The 20162-nt window shown below is 40.8% G+C and overlaps 2 protein-coding genes across 3 annotated transcripts in view; one reads left to right on the forward strand and one right to left on the reverse strand.

Moving 5' to 3' along the window:
• The window catches only part of PLAC9 (placenta specific 9), a 44171-nt gene extending 41609 nt beyond the window's left edge, over positions 1-2562 (forward strand). The window contains exons 3-4 of one of the 2 annotated variants that reach the window (XM_019502337.1): positions 1234-1351; positions 2395-2562. In XM_019502337.1, the coding sequence (XP_019357882.1) occupies positions 1234-1351; positions 2395-2405 (129 nt within the window). In that variant the 3' untranslated portion in view covers positions 2406-2562. Of the gene's footprint in view, positions 1-1230; positions 1352-2394 lie in introns of both variants that reach the window. The other variant, XM_019502336.1, reaches the window with a different exon arrangement.
• Positions 2563-3496: 934 nt separating this feature from the next.
• ANXA11 (annexin A11) overlaps positions 3497-20162 on the reverse strand; it is a 65882-nt gene continuing 49216 nt past the window's right edge. Inside the window, exons 8-15 of the mRNA XM_019502335.1 lie at positions 19654-19744; positions 19406-19485; positions 19255-19311; positions 18116-18209; positions 15704-15799; positions 9652-9710; positions 5635-5757; positions 3497-3614 (exon numbers count right to left, since the gene is read on the reverse strand). Of these exons, the coding sequence (XP_019357880.1) occupies positions 3555-3614; positions 5635-5757; positions 9652-9710; positions 15704-15799; positions 18116-18209; positions 19255-19311; positions 19406-19485; positions 19654-19744 (660 nt within the window). The 3' untranslated portion in view covers positions 3497-3554. The remainder of the gene's footprint in view (positions 3615-5634; positions 5758-9651; positions 9711-15703; positions 15800-18115; positions 18210-19254; positions 19312-19405; positions 19486-19653; positions 19745-20162) is intronic.

Consider the following 20162-nt stretch of genomic DNA (forward strand, 5'->3'; position numbering starts at 1 on the left):
GCCAGAGGATCGTGGTGGACCCAATGTTGCAGTTAGCCAGTTTTACTAATGGCTTCCATGGAACCTTAATTCCACCCATAGCATCTTTGTGTATTTAGCACAGTGCTCCTGTGCATGTCAAAAGTTGTTTAGAAATTGGGCTGAATGCCAAGGATGGGCTGTTTCTTTGTGTTTCTGTTTTATTAAGATGTTTTGGTCACACCTGATATAGTGAGTATATTTAGTGTTAAAAGATTAGCACGTGTTGCAACAACTGTTACAGTCCTAGCAGCACTGTAGACAGTTAAGCACATAAGTAAATGGTTTTAGAGATGGTAGAAAGCCATCATTATTAGGAATGTATTAACTTGCTGGATTCTAAATATTTGATTAACAAATTAAGACATCACTTAAAGTATTTATAAACATATCCTGAGGATACTAATCTCATTAACAAGGTGCTTTACAATTAAAGGTTGCAATAGTTTGTCCAAGTATTGAATTAACCTACAACAGAACCAACTCAGTCTACCCTAGAACTCAGTCTCAGACTCGGACCCTCCACAGTCAATTCAGCAATGACCAATTCACCAATTGTTCAGGCTTCCCAAAAAGTCTGCAGAAAATAGTCAAGTTCTGAATCCTGCCCTATTTTTTTCATTTTATTTTATTCTTTTTACCAGCAGCTAGATTGGAGTGTAGACTGGGCAAGTGTGTAGACTGGCAAGCTCAGGATGTCTAATACTGATGTGGCTTGGTTTATATTAAACAGTATTACTTGCCTGAAGTCACATATTATCAGTTTTAGGTGACTGAGTATGGTAGCAGGCTGAATAAAAGGAGGAGGTGGCTGCGTCACTGCAGGTATTAAAATCCAAATGGAACCAATGAATGGACTTCTAGTAAAGCCGTGTTTTAAGCACCCACAGAATTGATATGGGTAACTCATGCTCAGCTCCTTTAACCTAGCCTATCAGTTGGTATGAGAGAACAACAAATGAATCCATTCAAGTCCTTCTTCTACAGCACCTAATTTCCAAGCATTTCAGCTAGTTGGAAAAAAAGCAAACACGATTTCATTTCTCTTGGCCACCAGGGGTCAGCAAAACTCAAGAAACATGAAAGCACTAGAGAGTTCTACCAACTCCATTAGCTAGCTGAGGCCTTCAAGATTTAGCTAGTAGGTTTTACAACACTTTTGCTACTCTTTCCTTCATCCTGCACCAACTTTCTCTCTTTTGTTTTTATTAGCAGGTAGAAAAAACAGTGGACTATTTGGACTCAGAAGTGAAGGCACTGCTCAATACCATCAGTGAAACAGCGTGGAATGTCCCTGTTCCTCCTGGGACCCCCGTCAAGGACATTTTTGATGGTATTGATCTCACTGAGATGTAGTAGGGTATCAGCACAGTTGGCAACAACTACTGTTCCATTCCACATACCCTATTATCTCTGATGTAAAAATATATGCAGAGATTAACATAATCTGCAAACAGAGGGACAGAGGGACAAAGAAGACCACTTCTATTAGGCCCTTTAGATGAATAGCACATATCACCAACTACCTGTTAGCCCCAATGACTAATATCTTATCACAAATGATTTTCTCTCTCTTTTTCCAAGTCTCTCTCTCTAGGAGTTTGGCTGTTTCTTTAAACATCCATGCTGAGGTGCATTTATTTAGAGAATGCAGGTTGAAGAAATATGTACTTGGGGTACACATTCATTCCAGTCTCAGATCAGCCATCAAGAAAATCCTCTCTCCCTGTCAGTGGGAGAAGCTGGGATTAAAATTCAGATCCTTGGAGTCCCAGTCTATCATCCTGTTCATCACTATACTAGGGGAGGGCAATTATTTTGGGCAGAGGGCCACTAACTGAGTTTCAGCAAGCCATCGAGGGCCACATGACAGGCAGCCCAGGGCAGATTAATATTAATTTTCTGAATTTTTTTAGGGGCCCCGCGCGCCAGATAGAATGGCCTAGTGGGCTGCATCCAGCCCCCAGGCCACATTTTGCCCACCCTTGGGCTATACTGTCCCTCCATTAACTTAAATTAATTTTCTCTTTGAAAAAGTTGTGGTTACTATAGGTGAGAGCAATCATTGCTAATTATTTTGGGGGTAATGTTAGAGGAACTTTAAAAAAGTCAGATGCAAATTTAGTTTGTGACCAAGTGCTATGTACAAAGTGCAAGTACAACATATGGTGTAGCAGGGTTGGAAGAAGTTATAGATGGGTCCAGGAATCAGACTGCCAGGATCTTCACCTCTGATCAAATATGTCAACAAAGTCAGTCTCACTTCGCAGAACTATCCCTTTGCTTTAAGGGACAACTGCCATACTTAGATTTTTCAAGCATTCATTTAGTCTTCCTGTCACCCAAAATTAATTGCATTAAATCTTCTCTCCACAGATGCCAGCTGAGCACCAGGGAACTGGAAGAGATCAGAATATAATAAGTCATTGTTGCTTTTCATTGTTGCACTTTGTGCTTTAAGAAATTTCAGAATGGTTCTAGATTTTGAACTGGGATAAACAGTCCTGAATAATAAATTAGCTTTTTCTGTGCTTCTTTAAAATAAAGGTATTTGCTTTTCCAATGCCATTTTAAAACTCTGTATCCTACAGAATCCAGATTCTACTCTTCACCAAACCTGCACTAGATATCCAAAGCTGCAGATCCTTAGCCTCTAGACCACCCCATACACAACCAGCTAAACAAAACTTTCCCAATCTCTGAATCTCTGAGAAGCCTGTTAGCCCCTTTCAATGAAAGAATTAAGCTCTTACTACAGGTGTGCACTGATAGAGATGCAAATTCAGTTGCGTCTTCCTTTTAGAATTCAGCCAGTCTGGCACAGATATTTCTTTATCTGTTCTCACAGAGTTTTTCCATGGAAGTTCTAAAAAGATCCTTTAAACTGAGTTATAAGATAGGACAGAAATGTCTGCACAAAAGTAAAGCTGTTCTAGGAAGTTTACAAGATAGATACCTTTAATTTTACAATCTACTTTTAGATACATATGCTTGATTTTAAGGCACAATTAAAAACATTTACTGGAAAGGTTTTTACTCGCAGAGGCTAGAATCTTGTGATATTTGCATTGAAGAACATGAAATAATATAGAGCGAGTCTTCCTTAGGAAAAGAAAAAAAAAAGAGGCATTTGGCAAAACTTCTCAAAACAATCTTGATGCAGAACAACAAGAAGGCAGTTCTATTCACACAGGAAGTACATCACCATGAAAGCGCTGCTGTGCACAACACAAACAAGAACATTTGCATTAATAAAGTGGCAGATATACTGTCCATACAAAAAAAAGTGAAAGAGAGAGAGAGAGTGTGCGCGCGCGCGCGCCGGAGGGGTGGAATTAAAGGGCTAAAAGAATCTGGCACCTGTCCTAAAATAGTTAGATATACTATTTTTGACTGGAAGGGATGAGATATGGAAAATTAATTTTACAAGCATAACAGCTTCAGGAAAATAAGTCACCACATCTGGTTTTTGAAAAATGTCATTTTAAAGCAATAACATAAAAACAGCTGCTTTTTTTAAAAAGTGAATGTTCCACTTAGTCATTTCCACCACACAACTTGAGTAGGATTTTCCGGTAGTCTCCTGAAGTGTCACCCTGACAAAAAATATAAAGGGAAAGAGTTAGGGAGAGAGAGCCATTTCGCAACACCTTTTCTTTTCTTCACCCCCCACCCTTAAAGAAGAGAGAAGATGCAATGTAAAGATCACAAGGGTTAGATCTGCTTTCAGGAGCCCAAAGAAATCTAGCTATGAAAATGGAATGAGAATTGCTCATTAGTATTCTGCATTTGAAGTTCAAATCACAGCTGATAAGGAACCGACTTCATCCTTAGTACAGGTCCATAGAAAGCTCCATTCTCTCTAGGTCTGACTGATAAAGATCCTTTGGAAACGTATGTCTTCAGAAAATTTGAATTTTGATTCAAGAAATTTTCCAAACAACAGGCGCCAAACCTCCTTTAAGATGAAGACTACATGCAGCATGTACAGAAATACAAAAAAAAGTCAAATAAAGAAGCTTGATTTTTTTCCTTTCATTATTTTCTCTGATGTTTTCATAGGGGCAGATGGAGAGTCACTGCCTACTATTGTATCATGACTGAAGTAAGGAATCTGATACCAATGTTTCTATCATGATTTTTTTTTTCACCACCAAACACATTTTTCATTTTAGGGCATGCTGCAGGTGAAAAATAAGAAAGGGAGTGAATCTGTAGATTTGACTAGGTGGGAGGGGACAACTTACAATAGTTAAATAAGAGTGAATCACAAAAAAGTCATGTTGTTGAAAAAATTGTCCTTGGAAGTTGCCAAATAACTTAATAACTGACAGAGCTTGACAACCCTTTCACAGGGCTAGGGCAGCTACTCCATTCAGCTCCAACCTATTTTGGTATTATGGTTGGCAACTATTTTGTTTGGATTGATATGGCTATAAATAAGGTTTGACCAGAATAAGTTTTATAATTTACTTCAGTATACAAGTACAAGACCTTATGTGTAGGCTGAAAGCATAACCATACCTGCAACATGTTAAATGACAGAAGCTTATAGAAAGTATCTTTACATACCTTGTGACAGCTGAGGGCTGTTACTCATTAAAGGGGGTAAGAATTAGAACTTAATCCTGTTCAAGGAAATTTTCACCTATGCTTAAACATGCATATGATTTGTGTGTGTGTGTGTGTGCGCGCGCGCGCGCGCACGCACGCACGCAAACACGTGCATTTCACACTGTGCTCTGCCATGTTATTAACAATACAGGCTAATAACCTGAACTGCCATGTCCCTCTCTGACCTGCAAAGATATTAAATATTTATTAACGTTGGCAATTCCTACCACCATGTAAAAAGTTGTTTTTAAGAATCAAGCACAAATATTGCCTCTCATTTTTTATTTACGTTTACACATTAAAGGAAAAGCATCCATACCCAAGATAGTTTGCATGAGCATCAGCTAAGGGGAAGATAATTATTCTGTATAGACCATGGGCAAGGTATGCAGCTGCTAAACATTTTCTTTGGTTGTTACTACAGCCCATGACACCGTAGAACTGGGGAAAGGGGTGCCTGCCTATGTCACCTGTCATTAAACGCATGCCAATGAATTTGCTAGCTGATCACATCTAGCCTACTTGCAAAACAACATCTGTGGAGAGGATGCTCAAGCCTACTCTGTCAGGTACTTAAACAACCTGCATTACCATAATATTTGAGCATCTCAAATCTCACAATATCACACTCGTGAAGTAGGACAGTAACATTACCCCCGTTTTATATATGGAAGACAAAATACGTAGAGGCTAAGCAATACGTACAAGTTGCATGAGGAGTGTGGCAGACAAGGGATTTTCAGGTCTCCCAAATCCTACTTCAGTTCTCTAACTAGTGGTCCACCCTTCTTGTCCTTGCTGACCATAAGGCCTCTTCCTACTCTTCTGCAAGCAGCTCCAAACACAACCAAATAGCAGCTGTTCCACACTACTTGGGAATATGGACAGCAACAGGCAGCATTGTCAGCTACACTCACTGCATCTTTCACTAGAGCTGTGGGGTGTTATTCTATGGCCCAAACAAGAATTAATGGGAGGAAAACCCAAACTCTAAAGCCTTACTGTAATGTCCGTGTAGAGAGATTTTCCATACATCCGCTTGTATTCTGCACGTATATCCAGCAGGTCAACCTCACTGCGTGAAACCATGATTCGAATTAGAGTCCTGTCTTTTGTTCCTGCTCCCTGTAGAGAAACCAGTATATTGTGTTAATAAAAAATGCAAACTCCCAACAATTAAATGGACAGAAAAGTTTTTCCCCCAAGTTGCGCCAGCACAACTCGTTAAGGTCTACAGAACCAAACCAGTGTAACACAACAAAATTTGCTTTAAATCGGGCTTAGAGACTTAAGGGTATATGCAATGAAGCACTATGTAAAGAGACCCATGTTAGCTAACAGGTTATATCCAAAAGCACTAATATATTACACAACACTGAAGTGCCATGCAAAGATACCATATTAGCCCAGAAGCAGTATAGCTACATAAACAGGGTGCTCTACCCAAACTAATTTGTCTTCTTCATCTTGGTCTTTTGTATAAACAATAAACACAATTGCAGTTTTGGGCAGATCCTTATTTTAGGCACATATTCTGGCTCTGAGAATGTTAAACAAGTGAAACAAAGCATGAAAAGGGGCAACGCACCTGCAGTTTTGCAAGCAACTGTTCTCAATTGAACTTCAACATCATGCAAGCACTTTGGTGAAATACTACTTTGCTAGACAGGCAGTAGGTTAGCAGACACCCTCCTGCTCCCAAGTGAATTGTGGTAAAACACACTCCAGGACACAACCAAAATAATTACAGTATGTGTTTACATGTATTGTCATATTTATAACTATGGGGGGGAAAAAAGAAAAACAAAACAAACATATCCAAAAGAACAAAAACAAAAAATCCCCCATACAACTTTGGTAACACTTTTTGTAAAGAACCACCAGTAATATATTGCTTTACAGTAAGTCTATCCTAGTATTTTCAAGCCCATCTGAGCCTGGCAACACCATTAACACCCTGTACTGTGTTTAATTTAATCTTTAATGCTGGGTAAATTAGTTTTATTCTATCCTTTCATAGTAACCGAACAAATCCAATTATATTACCATTGTTATATAATGACAATGATAATGATTAGGGCTGTGCGAAACAGCTGTCTCATTTCAGCTTCTGATTTGGCTGTTTCGGAGGACAGCGATTCATTTTGGTGTTTCAGATCACTGTTCTGTTTCAATTTGGCTGAATCCGTTTCAGAGTTTAGACACTGTTTTGGTGATTTGGTCATAGGCTATAATGGGGAATCATTAAAACGCCTATAACTTTGTCATTTCTTGCCGAGTTCAGATAAAAATTGCAGGGATGGTAGCCACTTCTGAGGGCACAAAGCCTGCCATGTTTCAAGGAGACAAGAGCAGGGGTTTCTGTGAAACTGCACCTCAAACTGTTCAAAGCAAAACCTGTGACATGTGACTGTGTTAAGGCACGGTGGGATCAAACCAGCAGGGATGGTAGCCTGTAACTGGGGGCCTTCCCAGTGCCTGTTAGAGCTCTGCCCGCCCACCTGTTTCTGGACCAACCGCCTACCCCTCTTTTTCCTGCCACGCCTTGATGGAAAATTGATTCAGATGTTTTCCAGGTGACAGGCGGCCCACATAGGTGTCTAGGGATGACATCCATTCCGCAGCTCCATACCTCCCCTTACACTGCAGCCCATGCTTCACAGATTGCACCCTTCACCCCCTCCAGCTGTGGTCCCCTCTCTGGGACCTTTGGCTCCTCCTTAGGCCCTGACCCCATCTTTAGGTCAGCCGGAATCCCGAGTCTCTTGCTCTGGGCATTCCTTGTGGTGGGCCCCTGGCCCTTTGCCCCATTTTGGGTCCTGGCCCCAGCATGGACCAGTCAAGGGTACCTCTGATATCTTTTACTAGACCAACTGAATAGATGGCGAAATATACCTTAGCAAGCTTTCAGGTTTAAAAACCCTTCATCAGGCTGAGGAAGCATGCAGTTAGTGTGTGTGTGTGTGTGTGTGTGTGTGTGCGCGCGTGTGTGTGTGTGCGTGTGTGCGCGCGCACGCACGTGCTCTTCCTGGATGGAATGAATAGTGAAGAAGCCACAGGCTGGTATGCAATGCAGGCAAGAAAGTCAGTTAGTGAAACTGTAAATTGAGGTGTCAGGGGGTGAGGGACAGGCTGAAGGAGGGGTGGGGAGGGGAAGGAGAATGTAGCAGGTATAAGTGGAGAGGTACCTGGAGAGTCAGATATTGGTGAGGTTATAGTGTGTCATAAATCCAATGTCTATACTGAATCCATGAGTTTCTGTATCTAGGAGACTGATAAAGGTGAAGTTCATAGGCTCATTTGTGAAATGTGGTTTCTAATTTCCTTTTGAGGATCAGGCCTGAGGGACTGGAGACAGAGCGGCTTTCTTGTGAGGAATGTGCCCTCACAGGTAGCTGGGTATTCTTGTCTGTAATAGAGTGGATTAGTATGTTGGCAGGTTTTGCATGTCTTGTCATGGCATGGTCTGGATCCATTTGGCGTGTTTTGGGCTGTAGGAAGTTGGCTTCTGGTGATGAGGTTAGTGATGGCCTTCTGTTGCTCAACCAGCCTTTTGAGCATCAGGTATGTGGAGTTCCACCGAGTCTCCACATCCTGCATGATTTTGTGCTGCGGGACACTTGACTCTTTCTGTTTGTCCCACAACATCTTGCCCCCCTTGATGCACCAGCAGAAGTAGCCCGCCACCTTCCTGCATTTTGAAATGAGCTGGCTAGTTGTGACGGTGCCCTCACCAGCAGCCCTGTCCCCCTCCAAGGCATCCCTGACAATGAGGTGGAACTTGTGTGTCACACAGTGGATGCCAACAAAGTTGGCACCACACATCACCTTGACCATATTGGTCCCATTGTCAGTGACCATGAACCTGTGGGTGAGCTCACCCTGACCAACAAGCCACCCTTGCACCATGCAGTTCATGGCCCCATGATCTCGGTTGCTGTGTGGGACTCATCCATCATCTCCATTTGAAGGAAAGCCCACCGACAGCCTGACTGATGGCACCAGTACCCTGCGAGGGAGAGGTAGGCATGATCTCCACCCCACCCTGGCTGCTCCAGATGTCCAAGGTGAAGTGTAAGGCCACCTGTGGACCTGCCTTGCACAGCTCCTCCCTCAAGTACTCCTTGCATGCCTCATACAGAGACGGCACCACTGTCCTGCTGAAGGTGGTGCATGCAAGCATGCGGCAGGATGGGGCCATGAGCTGCCTGAACCCTGGCTGCTCAACTAAGGAGAAGGGCTGGCCATCCAGAGCACGCATCTCCCCAGTGTTCTGGGTGACCTTGCTTACCTTGGGAACGTATCCAATGCGCGCGTGTGTGCGCGTAATATACATCTTCTATGTCTTCACTATATCTTATTTTTCTATCTGCTTATTTCACTATAACTTATCTTTACTATATCGTCTTCTATCTGCTTACTAGATCTTGTATCTATAATATATTGGAAAGGTGTAGCCAATCCTTTCCAAAAAGAGGGACTAGCAGGAGATTGACTAAGAAGCCGGTCACTGCAGCCAGCCAGTACCTTTCACAAGATGTTGCTTCCAGACTTTTTGCTCACAAAAGGGAGAGAAAGGCCTCACACAGAGCCTTATATGCTGTTTCTCTGTCCCTCCCCCAGAGCACCGGGATTGGAAGGGACCTCAGGGACAAACATTGGCCAGCTACAGATGTCAATATCAGAGCAGTCCTTCCCTCCCTCTTCTGAGTTTCTATTTCCCGTAAACCTGCCGCCGAAACATTTATGAAACGTTTTGGATGGTTTTGTTTTGAAGATGTTTTGGAGCCTTCCGTTTTGTTTTGGATTCGGCATTTTGGGTGCCAAAACAGGCCAAAACACCTCCAAAATGAAATGGCTGTCAACATTTTGCACAGCCTAATAATGATGATAATGGTAATGACAATATTATCATTGTTACTATTATACAACAATGTTTCGGTAAATCCAAGGTATTTAGGCTATCAGCTTTTAAAAAATGATATACAAATTTAAACACTCTTGGCTACAGGGACCTACCTTCATAGCTTTATAGAGTCTTTCAGCAAAGAACGCTGGAGTATTTTTGAGGCATTTAACTGCAAAATAAAAATTTATCGACAGGTTAGTTACAGCTAAATACAACTAGCTGTACTTAGTGAGCTTGTTCTGAAGCAGACATTTGTTTTATCTTTGTAAAAATATATGATCAATGCTACTATCACCTACACATTCCATAAATACAAGCTTTTTAATTTACAAGGCTAAGCCTGTCCTTTTATAATCAAAAAGGTTATTGTGAGGCCATCATTTAACACTCCTATGACTTTCATTTGCTCTTTTAGGAAATATGTAACTTCCATGCTAGGAATGCCTCTTTGGATCAGCAGATTTGGTCTAGTTATGGGACTGAAGTTGGGGAGCAACACTAAGTATTCCCTGGCCTCTCTCATTCTGAGAAATTCTGCAAGCTTCAGGTCTAAATTCAGTGTCTTGTCCTTCAAGTCCCAAGAAGCAGCTGGCCTGGTCAGATGCACACTATTCTCACAACTTTCTAGTCTCTTATTGTACTGTCAATACTCAATCTTTTCAAAAACTTCACAGCTGGTTTCACTCCAGCTGGTAAAGCTAGGGTTTTTATAAACAAAAGAACACCAACAATGGGGTTTTAGAACACTGCATGGCACAGTATTAAGCCAGCTAACACATGCAACTAATAGCCACTCTGATCCACCCAGAAAGAGGTAACAAGTTACAGGTCCTTAGATGGAATGATGCAGACACAAGGCCATACAGAGTTTGTATTCTAATTGTTCTGGAAAACAGGTGTAAAATAGGATTTGATATTAAATTATACTAGCAAATCAAAATGAAATTATCTTACTACAGTGAAAATTTTCAAGAGTGAGTGCATAAAGTTAGGCTCCTATGGTGCCTATACAAGAACGTGTAATTACAGCGTGTCGGAGCAGACTCGATTAATTGAGGCTGCTGGAGTGTGGTAATACCTGCATTCAAGCTTTAGTTCAAGTGCCCTCACCGCCATTTTTAAAGGGCACTGATACACAAGACACTGCAGCACTTTAAATACAACAGCTCTTGAAGCCACTCCAATTAAAACACCACCTCCCCACCCCCAGAGCATGTGTAAAAGTACTCTTAGATCCTAATTAAGGGACATCTTTTCCATAATGCTGAACATCCAGAACCTTCCAAAGACTTCAATTTATTTTGGAACCTAATTAGTTTTAGTTTTTCCTCTGACAATCTCAGCATCCTTTTTCTTCCTTTTTAATTTTTATTTATTATTATTGTTAACCACAGCCAGCTATCATCTTAGGACTTTTGGAATTCTTTACTCATTTAAAATAAAATGACTGGAATTTAGATTAAACCTGCTTTACACAGGAAACAGATGTTTAAGAGACTAAATCAAAATCACGCTCACAAAAATCCTATCCATTATCCCAACAGATTTTTTCACATTGATTTGGTATACATAAACAGTCATGCAGTCTAAAGCAAACTATGCAGAATCTATCCGTACATCCCCCTCATAAGAATATTATATGGAGAGGAAAAACCCCCCACGAACATCAACCAACTAAGATTGGGGTAAAACATAATGGTCAAATATGGAAAAGTAGCTATTTTATTTTATAGCAATACATATTTCTATAGAAAAATTGTAATTACAGTAAAATCTCTGTTATCTGGAATGAGCGGAGAAGGGGGGGGCGGTTATCTAAAAATTCTGGTTACCCGAGTTATACTCAAGGAAGACAGTGCCATACTTGCCGTGCAAATTTTCAAAGAATTAGTGTACAATACATTATAGTATAACATAGTATATAAAGAATAAAACAGTAATCAGATAAAAATGCCATACTAGTCAGCCACTCCAAATGCCAGGGCACCCAGCCGCAAGCTACTGCAGCAAGGGGGAGGGACGCGCACACTCAGATACCCCACCCGTGCACCCTCAGAGTGGCACAGCAGGCAGGAAAGTGGCACGGTGTGATGTGTGTACTCAGATACCCTCATGGTGGCATAGCAGACAGCAAAGTGGCATGGCAGCCCACCACTAAAATTATGGTTAATTTAGTATTTTGGCTAGTTAAATGCCGTACAGCAGAGATTTTACTGTATTCTTTTAATTGAAGAAGATACAGATGAGAGAGACAGCAGTTAACATAGTTGTCCAGGATGTGCACCACTCACTTCAAAACAGAGAACAATGACACAACATGAAATGCATGTGTTCTGATTACTACACCGAGTTCACTCGCACTCCAAGATATTTTTAAGATTGATCTAAATTACCATCTGTACAGTCCAGCAAGCTTTAAAGAAAATAAAACCAAAGAAAACAAATATTTTCAATTAGATTTTTTGCACATAAGGCATGCAACACAGATCACAGCAGGGGGTAAAGGCTGATATAGGCATTAAAAGTGAATTAGTACAAGATGATTAAGATATTTACTGAATGTTAATGCTATTAGGTTCTCTCTGTAAAGGATTATTGCTTTGCTTGTATTCAGTGGCCCCTATCCCATACCTACTTCTATGTGGGAGGCATCCTCTAGTTTTCTAGAGTCAACACTATGTTGGGTAAAAGTTCTCCCCATAAGGATTAGGTTGCAAGAGCTAGGCTGAGAAGTAAACATTATTTGTTCTGGTTGGAATTTTTAAAGTATTATCTTTCAGTGTGAATATGAGGCTTAGTGGTTATCAGTTATACAGTGGTAACATGTAAACACAATACAACCCAAGAGCTATTATTTCTATTGTGTATGTCTGGCTTTCTGTTAGCACTCAACAGATATAATGCGAGTGTATCAATCATGGCAAAAAGCAGGAAAAAAAAAAAAAAAATCTCACTGGGTGCATCTACACATGCTATTAACATGCTTTAGGCTTACTGTGTAGTAAAATACTACAGGCGCAACCTGTTGGCAGCAGCCTGGCACAGGGCTGCTCCCACCCTGCTCTGCCCCCTGCAGCTGCCAGGGAGAGCTCCAGGCTATCCCAGATGCTAGCCTGAGGACTGGCAAGGGGCACAGGGGCCAGTACAGTAAAATCTGTACAGTCCGGATGTGCGTGGGGCTAGGAGAGCTCTGCCAGCTACAGCAGCAGCTAATTCCTGGCCCCATGCACATCAGCCAGGAGACAGCTGCCACTGTAGCCAACAGAGCTCTCTTGACCCCATGTACATCAGGACACAGCTGCTAGCAAGCCCCCTACAAGCTGGGGCTTCCCTGCCTGGCAGGGGGTTTGCCGGGAACTGTCCCAGGTGTGGGGCAGCTGCTAGCAAGCGGCCTCCCTGTCAGTGCGCTGACCAAGAACTGCCCCACAAGCACCTACCAGCAAGCCCCATTGTTCCCCCCGCTCAGCAGGAGTTTGCTGGCAGGCGTCCCACTTCTGCGACAGTTCCTTGCCAGCCCCCTGCCAAGCACGAGGACACAGGGAACGCTGGCAGTTGCCCTGCTCGGGCTGCGAGCCTCCACCCACCCCCTAGAGCAGCTCAATGCAGCACCGAGTTGGGAATTCTGGAGCATGAATGGGGGCTGGGAAGCCTGCCTCTGCTCACTCTTCAGAGCAGCTCTATGCTGCCTAGAGCTAGGAACTTCAGAGCTGCTCCAGATAGTGAACAGGGGCTAGGTTCCCAGCCCCTGCTTGCTCTCTGCAGCTCCCAGTTCTGCATTGGGAGCTAGGACGGAGGGCAGAGAGCTCCCCGAACCATGGCCCCTTGCTGCCTAGGTTGACCAGGTGCAAGTTTGCAGGACAAATGCAACACTATGCAGTAACTACCATGCAGTTACACTAGTATCTGTATTTACAGGTATTAGTTAACTGTACAGTAGTATAATTTACTGTGCAGTAAGTGCTTTGCATGCGTAGACCATGACCCTACTGCACAGTAGATTAGTCTACTGCACAGTAAAGTGTCTCATGTTGTAGAACAGTGAAACTCCACACATGCGCATATGACTAGAGGTGAGAAGTTTCTAGAGGGTTTGAATTCTCACCCATGATGAAGTCATGACCTACTTTTAAGGTCTGGGCATGCACCATGTATAATGGTAATGCAACTGTTTATCAATGTTGATATGTCAATTAATAAGGAAGTTATGATAATGTTTCTTGTACTGAGCTGAAATAGTTTGAATTGATTGGTTCTTTTAAGTACTGCCCAGGTTTGAATTTGATTGGGTATGGTGAAAAGGGCGATGTTTGGAGTACTGGGTGAGTGACAGATGGTGTGATTAGAAGGCTATAAATCCTGTCCAGAGCAGCCAGCAGGGGCTCGGGCTGGAGCTCGCTCTCACTCTAGCTGGATAGTTCTGACTCGGGGTTCTCGGGGTACAGGAGTTCGTTGAGTGCAGGTTCCTTGCTGTGACCTGGTCGTTGGGAAGCTATAGTTGGGTAAAGTATCACACTTTCCCTATTTGAGGTGCTGAGTACCTAAGCAGGGAAAAGCCAAAAATCTTCAGGGACTGTCAGAGGGTTTCTCCTGCTGACGAGGCCCAGGGTATTCTCATTGCCATCTATGGTTTCTAGGTTGTCTGTGAAGTTGCACAGCAGTTAACTGTGTAGTGACCGATGCTCACTGTAATGTGTAGCCGATTGGCTGTGTGACCAGGGACATTGGGTTTGGGGTGTGCATTGGGTTATTGTCTCATCGGGTGTATTTTGTTGTGTTACGGCTCAGGTGTTCCGGGAATATTGCGTCAGGTAGTTGTTGCGCAGGTTTTGTTGTGCAATACACCTTAAATTGCTCAACCTACCTGTGCTGTAGTGTGTAGCTACTCTTTCTAACTCTGAGTGGGGTCAGGCAGTAGGTCAATGCTCAGGGAAATTAACTTACTTTAATGCCCCTGAACCTGACTACCTTTGAGTCATATAGGATTAACAACCCTCTGAATTAATTAGTTAATTGGCATCCCCACGGGCAGTCCTTCAGTGTTGACATGCCCATTGTGATTATACTCTCTTGACTGTACGGCTTCAGAAGACCATTGTATTGACAACTTGGCCAAAAAGAAAAAAAATGTAAGCAAAGTTAACTTATACTGAGAGCAATCACTCATAAAACTACATTTTTAAAATCTCAGTCATTAGGAAACGAAGGCAAGATACTTGCAGTATCTGTGCATGAGGTAGGAACTGAACAGGATATTTTAAACAGAAAGTAACTTTTTGAAACATTCATAAAATGAGCCTGTAATTTTATCATAGCACAAACAAGTGACCTGAATTTCCTATCATTCAAGCTAGCTGGCATTTTGCTCTTGATTTCAGCCAGAACAGACTCAGACCATACATTTTTATCATTGTGTCCCAGTTTGTCAGCACTAGACCACATTAAATGAAAAAAAAAAAAAAAATGGTGGGGAAAACAGTTTCGTAACAGGCCAATTGTTAAAAAGGGGTAAAACAGATCAGAGGTGAAAGTAAAATAGACTTACCAAACTCCTTTACAGAGGGGAAGCACAGTTATTCTAATTTGTGAAGGTTTAACCCACCTAAATGGCTGTTCAACAAAATGGGCTCTCATCCAAAGCCCAAGAAAATCACTTGGAGTCTCTCTATGGACTTCAATGGTATTCTGATACAATCCTTACCCTTGAAATCAATATACAATAGCCAAACTAGAAGGATTTAGCAGCATACGGTTAAGTGATATATTTGGCTGCAAGTTCAAGAGTACTGAAGATACGCAAGTCTCTTAGACTTCAGCAGCACCTAAAACTGATTAGCTCTTCTGAAAATAATTACCCTTGTTTAATGTATTTTAAATCCCAAGGCTGCTCAGAGGAAGCCTCACCCTTCCTTGCCACACAAGTTATTTGTCTTGTTTTAGTACCTGCAGGCAGTTTCTCTAGAAAGCTCAACAAGGAGGCAGAAAACTGAAAACACAGGTTGAGTTACCTCCATAAAAAGCAACCTCTGCAATACCAAAAAAATACATTAAAAAATAAAGATACATAAAATATATAGAAAAAGCAAAACAAAAGCAGTTCATTCCACCACCATCATCACTGCTAAAACTACTAATATAAATATCAAACAAAAATGAGAAACATACCTACTGCCAACATGCCCCTTTCCAAGTCCCCAGACATCTCCCGACATATGCTCTTCTCAATATCACGGTTACACATCCGCTGGTACTCGCTGAAAACTACATAGAAAAGAGGAAATTTTTAGCAGTCAATCTTTTAAGAGAGGTGGCTTTGATGCATGCTGGGCAGGTATATTCTTTTCATATTTGGAAGCTACTTCTAAAATTACACTGATTATAGAACTCAGTTTAAATCCTTTCCAGGTATGCATGTTCATTTTTAATGCACCAAAGTTTTTCCTAAGCTCTGGCCTTTGAGGAGGTATCACCCACTTGTTCTGCCCCATTTTAAGGCTGTATATTTTTACTCTTTTCTGCCCTGCCTGTAGAGTTACCCATACAGGATTAAATATATGCAAATAGGTACTGGCTTATATGTCTCTATCTTGATTTTGTTTCTTCAAAAACACAGGAAACAGCATCTCTAGTGGAGGAACTATATTTAATGTTGCAGCATGTACAGAACAGGTATCTGTGGCCAGTTTTATATACAGGAGTCAAATTGTTTCTAAAAGATTTAGAAAACACCTGTATTATAAACCATTTTTTACTTATCTTTTTAACTTCATTTTTTTAAATTACTGTTTGTATTGAATGCTCATTCAAGGTGGAGAACTAATAATCTTGGTGGTCAAAGTGTTTCTTTCACCACAGAAATGGTGAAAAATGAAGAGTCATATTTGTGTTGTCTTGCCAGTGTATCTGTACTCTGTCCTAGAGATGAGAAACAGATGCCACATTTGTCCTGGGATAAGTCATTTTATTCCAGGATAAAGCACAATCAGAGGTATCCAAGTCCATTGTTCTGGGATAAATCCTAAAAAAGTTTATGGGATAAGTAGTAACAATTTATCCCAAAACATGGCAAAGTACATCTGAACAGTTATCCCAGGATTGCAACATTGAATCAATGGCTGAAAAAACAGCAGTGCATTTAACTGCTCACTAACCCCCATTTTAAAAAGTGTGATACGTGTACATGCCAATCCTGGGATAGTTCTGTTCCAAGACAAAACACAAGCACAATGTGTTCAAGGACAAATGCCATGTCTGTTCCTAGACTGAGATGCACAGCTGTAGGAAGATTGTTTATTCTTCACTCCCCATTTTGACCTCTTTGAAATTATTAGTCACGTGGAAACAAGTTTTTAGTCTTTGCCAGTTAGGACTGGCTTTGAACTGGCAACTTAACAGCTAACGCTGCAAGACTCCTTTGAAAATCCCAGTACAAAAAGATTTATATCCTACTCACAAATCCCTTATCCATTCATTTTATAAAAGTGTGACAACACAGACCGGATAATGCTTGCTTGCTTGCTGCTTTTTTGCTTGTGAGCGATATGTTCCCTAGGATGATCAGGAATGAAAAAATGATCCTCTTCTCTGCATCTCTTATCTATCCTGGGCACATTGTTATAGAAACCCATATGAGAAATGAAGTCTAAAGTGTCTACACAGACTTCTTTTCTATACCATGAACAAGGGAGACTTGTTTATGGCAGAAGACTGCTGTCAGGGATCAGGATGAAATTTTAATTCTGAGGACGAGGGAACGAAAGATACTAAAATTCATCTGAAATCAGAATGATGTTCTGAAACACTGTACCTGTGCCTTTATGTTAAAATTAAATTCTGCTACATTCTGATCAATAGGTGGCAGCAATAGTTGGTATTATTAGGGCACTCCTGCTCAGACAGGGTGGTAATTAAAAGCTAGATACTAGTGTCAATTTGTGTACTCTAGAGCTCTTCCCCACTCCTGACACCACTGCAGCTGTATCGCAGGTAGCAAGGGTGGGAATATTTCTGGGTAAGAGAGAACGCAGAAAACTTGTGCTGAGGTGCAGGACCAGAGGCACTATTAATTTGGTAACTGAAGGAAATCTAGTTGATAGTGGCATCTAAAAGACAATTCACCTACTCCAACCCTATCCAAGATCACCCAGTATTTCCAGTTCAAAAGAAGCATGAAGTGTGTATGACAATTACAAACTTTGTAAAGAAAAATTGTACATTACTGATACGACTGTCACAAAGGAGTGCGTGCATGCATGCGTACATGTAAACACCCATAATTAAAGCAAGAACTTTGCAACTGTTTCACAAAAGAACTATTTACAAATGAACCTCTATACTAGGTTTTGGTTTGTTTTTTTAATGAGAGAAGGACAGACAGAGAGACTCCCCTGCTCTTATTCAGGGAATGTCACCAATACAATGAAGACCATTTTTAGAAGCGATATCATTACCCTCCTATGACACTCAGGACTACATTCACTCTATTTTTATCTTTATGCAAGGAGAGGCATAAAGTAAAACAAAATCTATTTACCATAAGTTCATAAGCACACATTTAGGAAGTCTAGACACCATTACCTGCCCTTAGGTGAGCTCTGCTCCTGGCACAAAGAATGGCATTGAATTTGGACTCATCAGTGCCTAGGCGGTTCTCTCCAGCAGCATATAGCTCCTAAACACAAAAGACAATCACACTTCATTAGTTGGTTTTCCAGGCTAGCTGGCTTTTCCTGTTACAAACCTGTTATCTATCTATGCACTTCAATATTTTCCCCTCTTTCACACTCATCCCTTGCTCTGAATACTACTACTAAATAGAAGTGTAGGACTAGCTAGAGTAGGACTAGCTCCAGTCTTTAGGTGGATTAATATGACAATTATTTGTATCTATACATTCCATTGAACACTTCATCACAACAGCTCCAGACTGAACCCTACACCAAGGAAAGAACATTCATTTGTTCAAGTGAGTGCAAGTAAATTTTGCCAGTGACATGGTTTTGTTCCAGGTTTCATCCTAAGATGCTTTTCAACACTTCCTGAAAGGCTTGTGTTTCTTCTCTTACCTTCAGGACAAAATACACCCCTGCAGAAAAGAAGTGATATTGCTATTTATAATACACCAGGGTTCCCTTGGTATAAAGAGCTTACTTCACCTAGATAATCAGTTAATAAACATTATGAAACGGTAATGTATTATTAGATCAAAGCATCTCCTGGCTGCACAACCCCCTAATTAACAAGCTTTGAGCTAGAGATACTGCAGTAGTTGGGAAGAACAATTTGCTTCTGCTCTGAAAAAGCATTTAAAAAACTTAGGCCTGTAGAACCCACCCCAACAGAAAGGACTTTCTCCAGCAGACCACACATTTTCTGGTGGAAGATATTCAGTCCAGTTTTTTTCTTTAGGCATAAATGTCACTTGATTATATGTTGCAGAAAGGAAATTACTAGCCTAAAATCAATTATCTACCATCTTGAAAAGGAGTTCCTTTTTTTTAGAAGTAATATTTAAAAAGGCTCAAAAGAAAATATTTATTACAGAATCCAACTGAACAACAGTAGCAATGACATTTTGTAGTAATAACAGAATGGCTAAAAATAAAATTAGTCAAAACTCAGTGTACCCAGCTTTAGTGGCACATATCATATTAGATGCATCAGGAACTGTGCAACTAAAACTTCAGATACAAAGATGAGATAGACTTCTTACTAACCTGAGCATCTCTTTGGACAAGTGACATGTCAACATTTGTACTCTCATCCCTATTTCCCTGTGAGAAATAAAATATACCAAGATTAATACATCTGCTTTGTCATTAACCAAAGGCTGTTATGAGTGTTACCTCAAAGCACACATGCAAGTACCTGAGCAAGTGAAATTAAAAGCCGCTGAAAGTGTCCAGATGTGTCACTTCTTATGGCTTCCTCCAGAGTTTTCTTGAATTCTGAAATACAGATATACAGTTATTATATACAGCTGCTCATTTCTTAAGTAGATGGTAATTAAAGCCTGAAATACCTAGTGTACACCTCAAATTGATTTTATATTTCTACTATGAAAATGTGTTCTGGCAACAGATCAGAAAAAAATCTAAGACAGTAGAAAGTCCAACCTGTTTTGTATGCCCTGCTGAGTTCTTGAATGTGCTCATTACTGCGAGAAACTAGGATTTCAATTAGACAATCTTCATCTGTGCCAGCACCCTATAGAAAGAGTAGGGGAAAAGGAGAAAAATAAACACACACACAAGCACGTGAAGTCGTCATCTCACTGATGAGATATTATCAAACTAAGGATGATATAAACCATAAAGAAATACTGTAAGAAATAGCTAACCTGAACACTTCACATCACTTGTAATACATACCTTCAGAATACAGAAATCAAAAGGATGATTTTCCCTGAGAAAATTAAACACCCCCCTCCCCAAAACAAAAAAAACAAGTGAACAAAAATCAAAAACAGGTAAGTGCATAAAAGTGATTCCAAATGTCACATTTTATTAAAGATGTTTATATATTTGATTTATAGCAAAATATTTTTAGAAATGCACAGTTTTAAAAATATTTCAGAAAAATTATATAGTTCTAAAGGACTATAGATTTCTGAGTGCTGTTAATT

This window comes from Gavialis gangeticus, unplaced genomic scaffold, assembly GCF_001723915.1.
Source record: "Gavialis gangeticus isolate Ggan-Ray unplaced genomic scaffold, GavGan_comp1, whole genome shotgun sequence".
Classification (NCBI taxonomy): Eukaryota; Metazoa; Chordata; order Crocodylia; family Gavialidae; genus Gavialis; species Gavialis gangeticus.